Source organism: Mus caroli, chromosome X, assembly GCF_900094665.2.
Source record: "Mus caroli chromosome X, CAROLI_EIJ_v1.1, whole genome shotgun sequence".
NCBI lineage: Eukaryota > Metazoa > Chordata > Mammalia > Rodentia > Muridae > Mus > Mus caroli.
Window position 1 is genome coordinate 80819001 of NC_034589.1, and position 15899 is coordinate 80834899.

Sequence of the window (15899 nt, forward strand, 5' to 3'; positions counted from 1 at the left end):
TTTCACAAGGGAAAGTTATCAAATGTTGACAGTGAAGAAGAAAAGAAATGTAGATAGTTCACTGCATGAAATAGTTATTTCTTCTTAGAAGTGGCTAGTGGGCTAGAAGAAAATGATAGGCCTGAGAGAGAAGCTACCTAGATTACTTGTCTAAAAGATAAGAGTTGTCAAATATAGTATTGGTAATTATCTTCCACTGTCATTCAAATCAAACAAGAAAAATAAAAGAGAAGTAGATACAAATATTTCTCAAACGGACGCTGAGCCATTCTGCTGCTGTTTGAAGTAGTTTTCCCCAATAATGATGCTGAATAAAAGTCCAAAATGTTGGTAGAAAATAGGATAGTTAAAAAATATCCCCCAAAACATTTCTCTGCATACATCACATTTAAACGTACCCAAATAAGCCATGAATCAATGGTCCCAAAAAGAGCTCTATTTTCTTCAACAGCCTCTTGGACCTTTTTCACGTTGTCAAGGAGCCAACGAAGTTTCACTGCACTGAAGTAAGTGCTAAGTGGAAGGCCTGTCTTGGACTAAAACAGTTAGGAAGTTCAGTCAGTAAATTAGACTTAGCACAGTTGAAAACAAGGCTTCTAAACAAAAGAACTCAACAAAATGGAAACTGGATAGTAGTTCTAATGGGAATGCTTTGTGAAGGACTTTGAAATGAAAGTACTTTTTCTAGCCCATGGTACATGAAAGTATGCTCATGGACAAAGATCAGAGTGATTATGTTGGCAGTTCAAAGAGCAGCCACGTAAGCAAGGTAAAGAGAGAACTAAGCAATACACCATCTTCTAGTGAGATAGTGACAATATAATGCTATTGTGAAATAAATTGCTCATCTGTAGAGCCTAAACCAAAATTCTGCACTTTAGTTTTCTTTTGATGGTAGATTGTGATTATATAATAGTCATAAATCAATAACAAGAAAATTATTCTCAAACACAGAGGTTAATAACATACTATATTCTATGTGCATACATACATACTCAAATAACAGAGTAATATAAACTTAATGGAAAATAAATATACCAGAGCTCAGTGACATGCAAGATTAAAGCAATATGGAATTGTTGTACATTAGAAAGCAGTTGGCTAAAGTCAGCAAATACAATGAATGGGTCACGGTTAAAGGGGGTAAAGATGAAACTCATGTACGCTTATTGATCTTTCTTGAGAATTTGGGCTTGGGGTCCAGGAAGAATCAAAGCTCAGAAATAATGGAAGAAAATAACATATCACAAATATGTTAACATATGGACATATTATTTGACTTGGCAGGGTCATCCCACAGAGGGACATACCAAAGAATGTCCTCACAAAGATCTTGCAAAGCTAATAGACATCAAGTCTTAAAATGATGCAGGTAGGGAGTGGAAGAGTTACCTGCAGTGGCTATGCAGAGAAAACTATGCAACCCTTGAAGGAAACTGCAGGGAGGAATACAGGGCTTTGCAGAGTGACAAAACAATCAAGAATAGGTAATAAATGGGCAGGACAAGATGGAAACTACTTAGGCAGGGAAGGGCACAGACATGGGATTGTTTGCTAGTCTGTATTTATTAGCAGTGTTTGAACATTAATTTCAGATTTAAGAACCAATGTGTCCCACTGGCAAATAAAAATGGGACATACCTCACCAAAAATAAAATAAAACAAAGCACCAGAAAAGAAAATACAACGTCTTTTAGAGTTCTAGAATAACTTGAACTTGCTAAGGAATTAATTTCATTTACCTAAAGAGAAAGAATCTATATGATGATCTAAACTTAGACATCTATTCTTCTTCTTTGTGTAAAGAAAGTTGTTTAAGGTCTTCAGTGAAGGTCTAGAATACTGCCTAATTTTTCTTTCTCCCTGAATTCCTAAAAACCTAAAATTACCCAGAACTTTCAATAAGAAACTATGCTGATAGATTCTTAAATTACAGGTAAATTAAAGAAACACCCTTGGAGAATATGATTTAAGCTACAGGGATAAATACAATCTCTACAAGTCTGCCCTCTTGGGGTATTATTATTCCAGTTACCTCACAGAACAAGAAAGACAGAAAAGTTAAGAACCAAACTGGCCCCATATATCTGAAGGAATAAGTTCTATAAAATAACCACATTGTCATAGACCAAGATAGTCTGTCTCATGAAATCTGTGATTTTTTTTTAAACAAACATTCTTACAGTGTACTTCTGAAAAGATTTCTTACCTTGACAAAGTTATTATTTCCTGGAATTCTTTTACTAAGGTTCTCAACAGTAGACTGGGTTCTTAGGTCAAGCCACACTATAGATCAAAACATAATAATATATATGAAGAACTTCATAAAAATGAAAACCTAGTGAAATCACTGTCACAGATAGAAGACTGATTAGTTTCCATAAGCAATTAAAATTTAAAGGACAGAAATTAGAAGATTAGAAATGAATGGACATAGTGTTAGAAGAAAATATATTTACAAAGGAGAATTGAAAGCTTTTATGCAAAATTACAGATCAAAAGTATAAGAACAATACAAACCTTAGGGCTCTTATTTTGATAGGAAAAAAAAAACTATGAAAGAGTATTTGGAGTAGGGATTTTCTAAACACACATGGATGGACAGAAGACTTGAAACCCGGGCAGGCTAGTTGGCAGTGCAAGACACTCAGCTCAGGATAAAATGATTATCCTAGAGACCTTGGGAGAAGACTGTGACAAAGACTAAAGAGAGAATCTAAGCCCTATTGCTGAAGTAACAAAGGTTTCAGTCTCATGTATAGGATGTTTATTTACATTAAAATCTTTCAAAGGATGCAAGACATGAAATCACTAAAAGATTTTGTTTAATTACAATTCATTGCTTTACTGTATTATATGGGGAAACTCTTATGAACCACTATTTTCTTACTAAATTTGTTACCTGCTTTCTGATCCCCAAGGAGAAAATATCTCATTTTGATTCATGGCAGAAGCTTGGGAAATAGAAAGCACTAAAAACTACATCATAGATTGCATAAGTAACAAACAGAACCAGATTTGCTATCGTTTTTTAAAGACAGGGACTTTATTTAACTTTTATAGCTTTTAATCTTGTAGTGGTAACTTGGTATTTTTAAGTGCTAACTATGCTTAGATGCCTCCTGAAAAGAAATCAAAGTCCATAGTCTATTTAAAGGATTCTGGAGGAGGTAATGCAAGCTTGCACACTAAATTTTTTAATGCTGACAGATACCTAGTTTGACTCACTTACTGTGTTCTCTTCATTTAAAATCAGTTCTTTCCTCTAGTAAATTTCAACAAATTCTAATTATTTAAATTGCTGAGTTCTTCATTTTGATGGGACTAATTCCCATGAGATTTTAACTGGAGACTTCCAGATACAATACTGATTTTCACAGGTAGAAAAAGCCGCAAGCAAATGACCCACATGACAACCAAGAAAATAGGATAGTAAAACCCCAAAAAGCAGATTGGCCCATTGGTAAGATATGCATATGGTACCCAGTATCTCTTTACACCACAAGTATCATCTTAAATTCCCTTTGGGGATCTAGATTTCCAAAATCCTCACCCATGTGATTTATCTGAGAATTCACCCTACCCCAAGTTTCAGGGTTGGGTATGAACCCTAAATTCTTACACAAGAGATCCTTAGCCAAATCACCCAACTGAGATTTATGTTCAGTCTGCAACTGCCATTTCTCTCAGCTGCATTTGGCACTGGCATTTGGGCTTGCTATTCTCATAAGAAAAGATCTGTCAGTCTGTCATGTCAGGAGCCATCACATCTGTATTTAGAATGAATCAAAACCTAAACTAAGCTACCATTAGGTGACTAGATGCATTAGTAAAATAAATCACTTTTCCCCCCACTTAGTTGGAGGCAAGTTTTCTATCACGGGACACAAACGTTTAGCAATATCAGAGGTGGCAACATCTCCCACACCAAAGGAACAAGAGTCAGCTACTTCTTACAAGGAACAGCCTTATGTGATGGTGGCAAAAATAGACTTTCCTCCCAGGCAAGCAACCTTAGCAGATGGTATTGGATTAGCAAGAATAATTGGAGAAAAAAAAATGATTCAAAGAGAGGTTTAAAATGTAGGCTATGTATGATGAACAAGCACGTCTTAATCCTCAGTCCTTTGAACTACAATGAGCTATGAGTTTAAAACTCAATGTAGTGAGTTTTGATTGCTACTTCAAAAAATTAAATAGGACAGATTAGGGTAGCAAATATTTGAGTTCATTGTACTTGGTAGGATAAAGGTAGATTTGGGAAACATTTGTTTCAGTTATATGAGTCTGTTGAATTATGACATAAAATCCATTTGTAAAGAGGGGTCTGAACAAATAGATTTGAAATCCATTGCCTTGGCTCTCTAGCATCTTGTTTGATCATGTAAGCTAGTGTTCTCCCTCTTTCTCTCTTCCCTGCTGCCCTGCGCCCTCACTGAACGGTGGGTAGAGATGAACAGGGAGCTTTACAGATGCTATGCAAGTGTTCTTTCACTGACTCTACCCCGCCAGTCCCCATTTACTCACATCTTACTCGATACAACACTTATCAGGGAGCTGAAGGCTGGGCCCCATACTCCACAATTCTGGGACAGGAGATCCGTGAATAGGACACACAAATTTGTCTTAAAGTAAGTGTCTTCCTTTCCAGAAACCACTACTAGAATTCCACAACAGTGGTTCTTTCTTAGGAAGCCTAAAGAAACCACCTAGAAAACTTTGAATTTATCTAACCATAACCTACCTTGCAGGATTCTGGTTCAAGTCTAAGCCAAGGTTGAGTCTATGTGCTTTTCTGTGAGTATTCCATGTTATCCAACACAATACTAATATGTGAGTATATGTTTTACAGGGCATATTCTTTAGAGCAGTAATGTGCTCCAATTTCTTAATTCAAAACCAAACCAAACACTGTCACTAAGGTAGCACTAGGAGTTTCAGTGGTCCTATGACTTTATTGCTTTTCAACCAAGACAAGTTAACCAGACTTGCAGTTACGCGAGACTACAGTGGTACCCGTCCACAGAACTAAATCCTCTTCACAAAGAATCAAAACACTGAATGTAAAATCATGAAACTGAAGTTTGGCTTTGCTACCATCAAGCTTTGGGATTTATGATTTTTTTTAACCCTTCTTGACCTTTTTTTCCTCTAAATATAAACTAAGGGTGCTGGAGTAGATGGTATCGAAAGTCGTTCCCTTCAACTGTTCCAGGACTTCGGAAGGCTGCCATGATATTTCCTTTGTGCAATCAATGAGTTCATGGCAATTAGAGTACACAGAATGCATTAGTACAAAATGCAAAGGAAAAGGTGTCAGTGGTTGATACACTACCAAAACAATTTGCAGAGGTTCAAAATTAATTGAATTAAGAACAAAACAATTAGAAAACTCATTACAGAAACTAAGATGGCAGAATTAGATTTGCAGAATAAAAGACCAAAAGCCAAAGAGAGGATCCCCAAGCTGGAGAACTGAGCCCCCTTGTGCAGATAATTTCTGAGATGGAAAGAAGTGAGAGATCCAGATCTGACGGCAGCATCAATTTCCCCCAACATGTCTGAGTTGGAAGGCTGGAGAGGGAGCAGTAGCCAGAGCACCAGTACCTGAGGAAGCACCAGCAGCTGGAACTGAAGAGCCAGAGGGGACAACGGCAACTGGAACTGAAGAGCCAGGAGAAACTGGAGCAGCTGGAGCATTAGAAGAAATAATGGCAATTCATGCTAGAGATAGCCAGGTTCAAGGTCGATGTACGCTTGGTTTGAGATGGCAGATATTTGGGCAAGTTCATTAGAATGAATGGTGTTCTACACATGAATGTAGAAAAAGAAATGGAAGAGACATAGAAGGGGAACGAAGAATGTCCAGTCCGAATGTCTTGTTCACTAGTACTTCCATTTGGATGAAGACCATGTAAGTGTGTGTTTCTTGTTGAGAAATATTCTTCCCTACCTGGCAACATATATGCAATCATTATTCAAAAAAACCACTGAATTGAAACCATGCATTATGTATTACAGGAGCACATCTTCAGGGGATGTTAAAAAGGAATGCTACCAAAGAACATGCTATAGAGTTCCTGCCATGGTCGTATTACACCGCAGGACAGGAAAGAGCTGTTTTGGGAAACCACAATCCCGAGAAAGTACTTTCCTCATTGGGTAGCTGGAAGTAAAATCATTTCCACAGACAGGAACAGCACTGTCTAAGGTCATAGCTAACGGCTAGCCTTCAAGGTGATAAACTAATACATAGCAGAGAAATAAATTCTATGGTGTGCAAAATACTATATAGTCCCCTTCTAGAAGGTATTAATGACATTTATTTGGACTAAGTAAATTGGAATTTCAATGGTCCAGACGATCCAATGAATAGTTTACAAAAATAATTTGGATGGTGTGAATAATGTCCCATCTAATATATGGGTAGTACATTTAGTTTGTCCAGATAAAAGAGTTTTACAAAGAAGAGAAATTTAGTTGCCTCAGTCTTCATGGACCAGATAGCTAAGTGATATATACAAAACAGAAGAAACCATCATCTTTAGAGAATATTGGGTAATAAATCACACAAATCTGTACATTTTGGCTAATAATCACAACAGGAAGTAAACACATGTAAGAAACAAAATGGGAAAAAAAAATCCCTGGGGTCCACCTATGTCTGGTTGGCTAAGCACAAAGCATAGTAAATCTCCTCAGAGACAATTTGTCCTGAGCAGTTTCTAGTGTAGAAGATGAAGACTCCATGTTATCCAACACACCATAAGAAAAGGCCACCAGAGTTTTACAAAATTCTACTGACTTCTTTCCCTTCAATAATATATGAACTGTAAATGCCAATAGTTAGTCTCTTAATGAGAAGAAAGGCAGGAAACTTAAAACCTATCTCTCCTGAACTCTGTGTGAGTGTATGTGTGTGTGTGCGTGTGTGTGTGTGTGTGTGTGTGTGTGTGTATGTGTACAAGTGCATATGCATGTAGTATCTGAAATCAACTTTAGCTGTTAGTACATAAAAGCCAAAATGTCAAAGACAGACTTAAGTGTTTGGGAAGCAGTGAAGCAAAGTGATGCTCCTCCTTAGATATTACACTAGATTTTACCTTATTAATCTCAGAATTAACACACTAAAATGGTACATCTAAAAGTGGGTCATATGTACCTATGGGACCCACTGAGCTTTCACAGCTGTTTACAACTGGAAAAGATACCAGTAAGCACAGCCTTATTGCAAGTAAGCATAGCCTTTGTCAGGATTCAGTTTGTTCAATTAACCTATGCCAAGGCCAACACTGAATCTTAAGACTCTTGTATCTTATTTTCCCTGCTAGTATTCTAGGAGTAAATATATTCAATGCTTACCACGTACATATAATAAAAAAGAAGGCCATAGGGAAGCAATTGTTTTCATTATTTATTACATTTATTCATTCAGTATGTGTGTACACATACATGTGACTGTGTGTACATTGCCCAGGCATGTGTGTGGAGGTCATGTGACACTTGCAGTCAGTCTCTCCTCCTACATGTCCATCCCAGGGCTCAAACTCAGGTGATCAGGTTTGACAGCAAGCACTCAATGAGCCATCTCGGGGAATTTTTAAAAGGACACATACACACAGTTCTTCTCATTTGCCTGTTCATAATAAATATTGCCCATCAGTTAAGTAAAAGCAGGAAAGTGTCAAGAATAAGCTAGAATAACAGCTTTACAAGGGGAAGAGGAAAAGGAAGGAGTGCTATGAACAGATTTCTTTGTTTTGTCTTATGTATCCCAGGCTGCCCTCAGAGTCACTGTATAGTTGAAGGTGAACTTGAACTTCTGATCTTCCTGCCTCCATGCCCCCAAGTGGTTGGATCAAAGGTATGCCCCATCATAGACTGAATATGTCATAGAAAAAAATCATAGCGAATTCCTATCCCCAAATTTGAAAGAATTAGGATGAGAACGCTTAGGGAAATGATTCACTCAGCACCACCAGTGGGCCCTCACCAGACCCTATCAACTGGCAACTTGATTTCAGTCTCAAACTTTTGGCCTCTACAACTATAATAAGCACGTATCTGCTGAATAAGCTACCAACTCTATGGTATTTCGTCTCTAGCAGCCTGAACTAAGATAGAGAAAATTTAAAAACTTCAAACATCATATCCTGATACAAACAAGCCACAGAAGCTTGACCAAATGTCCATGGGGTAATCTAACTCTATTTCCACTGATCCCATCTGATCTTCCTTTGGGATAAAGCTGTCAAATAGTCAATACCATGATGAAATCCTCATCCAAAACCCACAAGGATGGATGATAGTTCCATGCTTTTCTGGATGAAATGACGCTAGAAAAGTCTATCCTTATAATGATTAAGCAGGCTCTTCGTCCAATTGATTATACCCTCTAGTTCTCTTCCCATTTCTTCTTCTAGCTCCCAACTTCCTACTCTTAACTTCTGGGACAGAATTAAAAGTGACAGGCCTCCTTGGTTTGTTGTGATATATATATATATATATATATATATATATATATATATATATATATATATACAGGTTACCACGGAACATGAAACACACGAAACACACACACACGGGTATCTAGCCAAGGTTTTACATTTAATTGTACATTCATTTCTATAATGAGATCATCTATAATTTGAGATGATCACATCTGTGTTAGAAACTTTCAAATCTGCATTTAAAGCAATCTAAAGGCAAGTGTGGTGGTGTATAGCAGTGAACCACACCCTTGGGAGACAGAGGGAGGAAGATCAGGAGTTCAAAGTTATCTTTAATCTACATAGTGGGTTCAAGGCCAGCTTGGTGTACATAAAACACTGGTTCCAAAACAAACAAATACACAATGAGACAGCGCAATGGACAAAGGTGCTTGGTGCCAGGCCTGACAACTTGTCTTTGACCTTTGAAATCTACAAGATAAAAGTAGAAAACTGACTCCAGCCAGTTAGCTTCTTTTTTCCACATGCATGCCATAAAATGCATCCTTGCCTTCTCCTGAAATTAACTAATAAAAAAGTTTCCAAAAATCTAATTTCAAATTGCCTAGAAAATAGTTTCAATCAAAAGTTTAATATTGCATATAAAACAAAAAGCTATTTTCCTCCCTTAATATTTGCTAACTAATGTCAGTCTTACAAGCTCGCTTTATTTTTCCTTCATTTCTTTTATGAAACAGCATTGGTGTTTGGTTAAAGGTGGTGTAATATAGACCTTAAGCACAGTGCTAAGAGGAAAAGAGGCATTCAGAACAAATCACACAACCTGGAGCACGGGTGTGGGCTTCTCAAGGAATGGTCACCTCCTTGATGCTTATGAATCTCTCAGTTTACAAACACACAGTTGGCTCTATCCTCAGACTCCTTGGCAACTATCTCAGTAAGTAACTAGCAGTTTAAATTAATAGCCTCACTGCCCAGAAACACCCTGTCCTGTATACATATACATATTAGATTTACATGCTTTTTATTTGTTTCCTCTTCCTGTTTCATATTCCTTTCCTTCGTTTTGAAATTCATTGTTACCCTTCTTTGTAACTTATTATGATTATTATATAGTATTTTATCTTTTTTTATCCTCACTTGTTTTGAACCAGAATTTTGCTTCACAGCCCTAGGTGATAAAGAATATGCAGTGTAAGGCAGGTTGGCTCCTAACTTGAGGCAATCTTCCTGCCCCAGCACTGGAACCAGAGGCCTATGCCATCAAAGCCAGCGCGATTTGCTATTTGTCACAGAAATCTTTTAAGGATTATGGATGTAGAACACAATTTTCCTTTTAGGAAGTAGCATTATCATGTAGTGCTCTGCAACTGCCATGCACTAAGGACAATGCCAGTCTCTACCCGGGGACATTTATACCAAAGACCTGACACCTCAAGTTAAGAGTCTTGAGGTTTTTGCGCTTTGTGTGCCCTGATAGAATAGTTAAATCTGTAATGGAAGCAGCTAAAAATCTGATAATTTATCTTAACGAGTTCAAATTTTTTAGATTAAAAAGGAGATATGCAAATAATTTATAGATAATTTTAAGCACTTGCAATTTTTTACTTTTCAGGGTAGGAGGGGGAAAGATCTCTTTTTGATGTCAAAAACACAGTGGGGAGTCAACAAACCATCCTGGCAATGTCCACACATTTATATTAATACAAAGACTCAGCAGAAAGAGTGAGCAAGGGTGAAAGGAAATTCAGTATATGAATAAACTTGATCTAAAAAATTTAAATATATAACATCTCATCTTTAAGAGAAGTCTGCTGGCCATCTCATCAGATTTATATATAGGAGCCACGGACATATAGCTTTTCAGTCAATTATCTTATGTAGCTACCTCTGCCAATGGAGCAAGGCCCTGTGCTGGACCTCTCTGCAGGAATAACTTACCCACGGCATTGTAGAGAGGCTCTCCAGTGAGCTTGTCCCAGACTACTGTGGTTTCCCTCTGGTTGCTGACACCAATGGCTTTAAAGCAGAAAGAAGGAAAAATTAAACATGTAGACTATTACTTCAGAATAAAAACCAACAACTAAACGATTTTTTAAACTTGCAATTTTCTGAAAAAGGCCCTCACTATGTAGCCTAGAACTCTCTATGCAGTAGACAGACTGGCCTTAAATTAACAGAGACACCACTACCCCACCACCTCTGTCTCCAAAATGCTGAATAAAAGACATATATTACCACACCCAGCCCTCCATCTGGAATATGTTTGGTGGCATCTGGTTCATTTTCCTCAATTGCCCCTGGATGAAGTTAACATGCAATGTAAACGTTTTTAATTGTACAGAATCTTTCTATTTCACTACAAGCACACAATGACGATCCATATCATTGAGGAAAGGCCCCCAAATTTTCTCAAGGGATGTAATAACTTCACAAGCTTAAGAGGATCATTTGGTTACTGTGTTGAGCAGCAATAAACTCATTAATTTGTTTAGTTCTTTTTTTTAAAGATTTGTTTTATTTATATGAGTACACTGTAGCTGTCTTCAGATACACCAGAAGAGAGCATCTGCAATCCTATAGGTGGAACAACATTATGAACTAACCAGTACCCACCTGGAGCTCGTGTCTCTAGCTGCATATGTATCAGAAGATGGCCTAGTTGGCCATCAGTGGAAAGAGAGGCCCATTGGTTGTGCAAACTTTATATGCCCCAGTACAGGGGAACTACAGGGCCAAGAAATGGGAGTGGGTGGGTGGGGGAGTGGGTGGGGGAGCATGTGGGGGACTTTTGGGATAGCATTGGAAATGTAAATGAAATGAATACCCAATTAAAGAAAAAGAAGAGAGCATCAGATTCCATTACAGATGGCTGTGAGCCACCATGTGGTTGCTGGGAATTGAACTCAGGCCCTCTGGAAGAGCAGCCAGTGCTCTTAACCGCTGAGCCATCTCTCTAGCCCTGTTTAGTTCTTTTTATGTGAAATTTCCCTTCCTATGAGTATACATATGTGCATATCTGCATTTTAAGAAAATAACCACAGCCAGGCAGGATAGTAAGAATGCATGCCCGTAATCCCAGTGTTTGGGAGGCAGGAGTCAAGGTCAGTTGGGGCTACATAGTTCAAGCACTATGTGAGGCACTTTCTGTAAAAGCAAAAAAAAAAAAAAAAAAAAAAAAAAAAAAAAAAAAAAAAAAAAAAAAGAGGCCAGTAAGATGATGGCTCAACAGGTAAAGGTGCTTGCCATGTGAGGCTGACTTGAACTTGATCCTTGTAATCCATGCAGATGCAAAGAGAACTACAAAGACTCCACAAAGCTGTCCTCTGACCTGCACATAGACGCCATGACATATACAAAACCCCACCCCCAAGACACACTACACACAGCCAGACCATGTGTTGAAAGAAAGAAAGAAAGAAAGAAAGAAAGAAAGAAAGAAAGAAAGAAAGAAAGAAAGAAAGAAAGGAAGGAAGAAAGAAGCGAGGGAGGGAGGGAGGAAGGGAGGGAGGGAGGGAGGGAGGGAGGGAGGGAGGAAGGAAGGAAGGAAGGAAGGAAGGAAGGAAGGAAGGAAGGAAGGAAGGAAGGAATCTTAAGGAAATATTCAGAAGTACTTAGGCTCACCAAAACCAAATAGCTGGTGTTTAAATTCCAATCTTGAGTGTCCTTGTTTTGTCTAAAGTGAGGAGACTAAAGTCCCTACCTAACAGTAAGTCACTATACATTAAAGCAGATGTCTGGGAGAAAGAAGTATCAGTAAATGTCACTCAGACAGCTCCCATCATCACCACTGAGTACCGAACACAGTGAGAGTTGCAGACAAGGAGACTGAAGTGAGCAGGCTAAGGGAATTCCCTGGAATCTGAGGGTCCAGCAGGAGCCTAGCAAGGGTGGTGACAGTGGAATAGTATGAAAGTGATCCCTGTCTCAAAATGAAAACTTCACCATGTGGCAGCACAGTGAAGTCACAGCTAAGAGTCCATTTCCTCCCTGTAAATCAGCTGGCTGCTCTTTTCAGTCACAATCCAAGTCACATGCCTGTCATCCTGCCGTTTTTATTGACTCCTCTGACTCATTGAGAATCTAATCTAGAGCTATTTCCATCTGATTCTTGGACTAGGATTCCTCCCTGACCACTCCCTCTTTCTCCTGTATCTTAACTCTATTCCTTCATGCCAAGTGAAACTAACCTGCTTGCCTTGCAAGCAATCAAAGTCCAGAAAATTGATTTTCAGGGCTCCTTTTCAGCCCCAGAGATCTGTATTACTACACACAGGCCTCATACAATGCCACTGAGCCTTCCCAGTTTTATGACCTCTTGTTTTACCCTAAAGCCCTATTTTTCTTTTAAATTACATGTATTTATATACATTGTGGGGGGAGTTAACTGTATGTGAAAGTCAAAGAACAACCTGCAGAAATCAGGTCTCACCTTCCACCATGTAGGGCCTGGGGCTTGAACTCAGGTTGTAAGACTAAACAGCAGGCACCTTTACCCACTGAGCTATCTTACCCGCCCAAATCATTAACTGCTCCTGGTTTTCATTCTTTCTTTTGCAGAAAACCACATTCAGGTATATTAATTCTCCACCATAGTTCACCTGCACCATTCAGATGCATATGAATGCTACATGCACAAGATAGCACATTTCTTGCCCTCGTGGGAATATATTTAGAGATATAATCATTCATATGAATAAAACCCAATGTGTTGGTCTTACATGGATTGGGTTCAGACTTTACCTAATATATTTAGGGGCTCTTTTCTCTTCATTGACTGTAACAAAATTAAACTATTTAAAATCTAATAACTAAAGTCTAGCATGGCGGGGCATGAGTATGGTCCTGGCACATTTTGGAGGCTGGATAGGAGGTTGGCTATGGGTTTGAGGTTAATCTCAGTACATAGTAAGTTCCAGACCAGTCTGGACTACATAGCCACATCATATCGCCTATCTCAAAGACAAACAAACAAAAAATGCACATTCATAAGTGAACAAAAAGTCATAACAATTAAGAAAATATACTTAGAAAAGGGTTTTACAAATACTTAGTCTCAGTAATGATTATCTATGTCATACTGTATATGATGTGAATCCTTTCAAAATAAATGGGTGGGAATATGGTTCAGTGCTTATGTGTGGGCCCTGTTTAGAATCCCCAGTGCTAAAATAAGTAAACGTGGACTAGGGAAAAATGGTTTGAGAGTTATAAGAATGGTATTTAATGCCCTCCTCCAATAAATAGCCACATATCCTAAGTTCTCTTACCCCATCGCAGCTAAAGGAAGTTTGTCTAAGTGACTGCTGACACTACAGCTTTTACAATTTTGTTACTTAGAATTCTACATAGGAAAGCAAAAGCTTGCCCCATTCTGATGCCAATTCAGTAAATTATCAGGGGAAAGCAGTAGTATGACTGTCATGGTATGGCATGGATTATGAGTGGTGGTGGTTTTCATCCTTGGCTAAAGGCTGTTGCTTGCAGAAAGAATCATTTGGATTGGTATGACTTTTATATTGAACAAATGGGTGTGTCAAAAGATAGTTGATATAATCTCAGCTCTTGGGAGGAAGAGGAAGGTGGGTTTCTTTGTGTCTGAGTCTAGTCTGGTCTCCATTGAGAGATCCAAGATGACACATGGATTAAGAGGAAGAGAAGAAAAAGGCAGATACATGATTAAGTCTTACAGGCCAATTACTGGAAGGGCAAGACAAATCCCTTGGTGAAGACTTCTGTGTCATCTTCACATACAATACACAACCCAGAAAGACTGGTATACCAATAGTTTAGAAGGCCACCATATTGCATCCCACTTATCTGTCAGGAAGGCAGAACAATGTCAATGCCAAGACCAGTTACTCTGGACTCTACATTACAAAGGTTTTATGCAACTGAGGCAATGACTCTTGACAACTGGGCAACTGAGCACTACTGAGTACCTGTTAATTGTTTATAGTGTTTCATACTGTGAGAATATCCCCAAGGAAGGAGAACAACCATTTTCAAGTACAGCTCACATAAATTTGATGACTGCACTTCTAATTAGTTTTAAGAATCGCTAGGTGTTGTGGCACATGCCTTTAATCCCAACACTGGCAGGCAGAAACCTATCTAAAACAGACCTTGCCTAAAAAACAAAACTAACATAAAAGTCAATAGTAACAACAAAAACAATTAAGTAAAAAAATTCAATTCGGAAAAAGTCTTAGAAGTATGGTAAGTCAAGATGATATCAGTCAAAATAATCAAAACATGAACACACACAACACACACACAGATGGTGGATACTTCTATGAATAGTCAAACTACCTAAGCAAGTAAGTAAATAAATCATTTAATTTTTTTTAAAAAAAAGTGGAGAAAGTGGCGCATGCCTGTAATCCCAGTTCTTGGGAAACAGCCAGGAGAATCATTGCAAATTTCAAGCCAGAAAGGTCTGCTTAGTGCCTCCTTGTTTAAAACTATATATCAAACACACGAAACGCAACAACATAATACAGGCTATAAGAGACAAGGGATAGCAATGACCATGTATAATTTGCACACAATGTTCCAGCAGCCTTGGATAGCTAAGTAATTTTGTCTCCCTATATAAGTAATAAAATGCCTAGCATAGGTACTCTGCCAGAAACTAGTAATTCATAGGGAGATTTACAACAAACTCATACTTTCAGGAAATGATTTCATAGAAATTCAATAAGTAAAGTATTTGGACTTTATACACTATTCCTCCAAACTATTCTTCCCTCTAGTGTCTCTTCTCTTCTCAATAAAAGCTGTCTGCCCATCCTTGTCTGCTCAGTAGCAACACACATCCAGACATAATAAAACACAAGAAAACAGAAACTTCAAGAAGCTGAAGCATCATCACCTTTGGCTCAGCTCTTCCCCTTGCTGACTACTACTCTCTCTACTACCCTTATAGCCAACCAATCAGCAAGTACTGGTCCTTTCTCCTTGCTTTCCATTCCATTTGTCAGTCAAGACACCATACCCTCTCAACAGTTTGAGAGAAGACTCATAGTGGTCTCCCTGTGTCTACTGTTAGGCCATCAGAATCTCCTTTCTACACACCAGGTATGTAGCCATCTCTAAATTGTGAGTCATGACCTGTCCCTTCTGATACTAAAAGTAACATTCAAACTCCTAAATATGGCTGATAAAGCCTCACTGATTTCTCCAATCTCCGTTATATGAAACTCCTTACCTACCCACTCTGCCCACTCAACTTGTTTTTACAAGTCTTCTTCGTGACTCTAGACTGTATCAATTTATATTCCTACCTTGGGATCTTCGCATGGGATGTGTATTTTATGATATTGTCAGAGAATAAATTTAATTAATAAAAAGATTAATAAAACGCAATAGTTAAAAAGACAAAGTCAAATGCTACTAAGTAATTTAAAAATAAATAAGGAAAGAGTACATGAAGCCAAATAAAGAAAA

General features: G+C 38.1%; 1 protein-coding gene across 6 annotated transcripts in view; it reads right to left on the reverse strand.

Moving 5' to 3' along the window:
* The window catches only part of Gk (glycerol kinase), a 72613-nt gene that overhangs the window by 39374 nt on the left and 17340 nt on the right, over nucleotides 1–15899 (reverse strand). For 3 of the 6 annotated variants that reach the window (XM_029472970.1, XM_021152829.2, XM_029472972.1), the window contains exons 4-7: nucleotides 10392–10469; nucleotides 5608–5691; nucleotides 2210–2286; nucleotides 399–536 (exon numbers count right to left, since the gene is read on the reverse strand). In XM_029472970.1, the coding sequence (XP_029328830.1) occupies nucleotides 399–536; nucleotides 2210–2286; nucleotides 5608–5691; nucleotides 10392–10469 (377 nt within the window). The remainder of the gene's footprint in view (nucleotides 1–398; nucleotides 537–2209; nucleotides 2287–5607; nucleotides 5692–10391; nucleotides 10470–15899) is intronic. The other 3 variants (XM_029472971.1, XM_021152830.2, XM_021152832.2) reach the window with 1 other exon arrangement.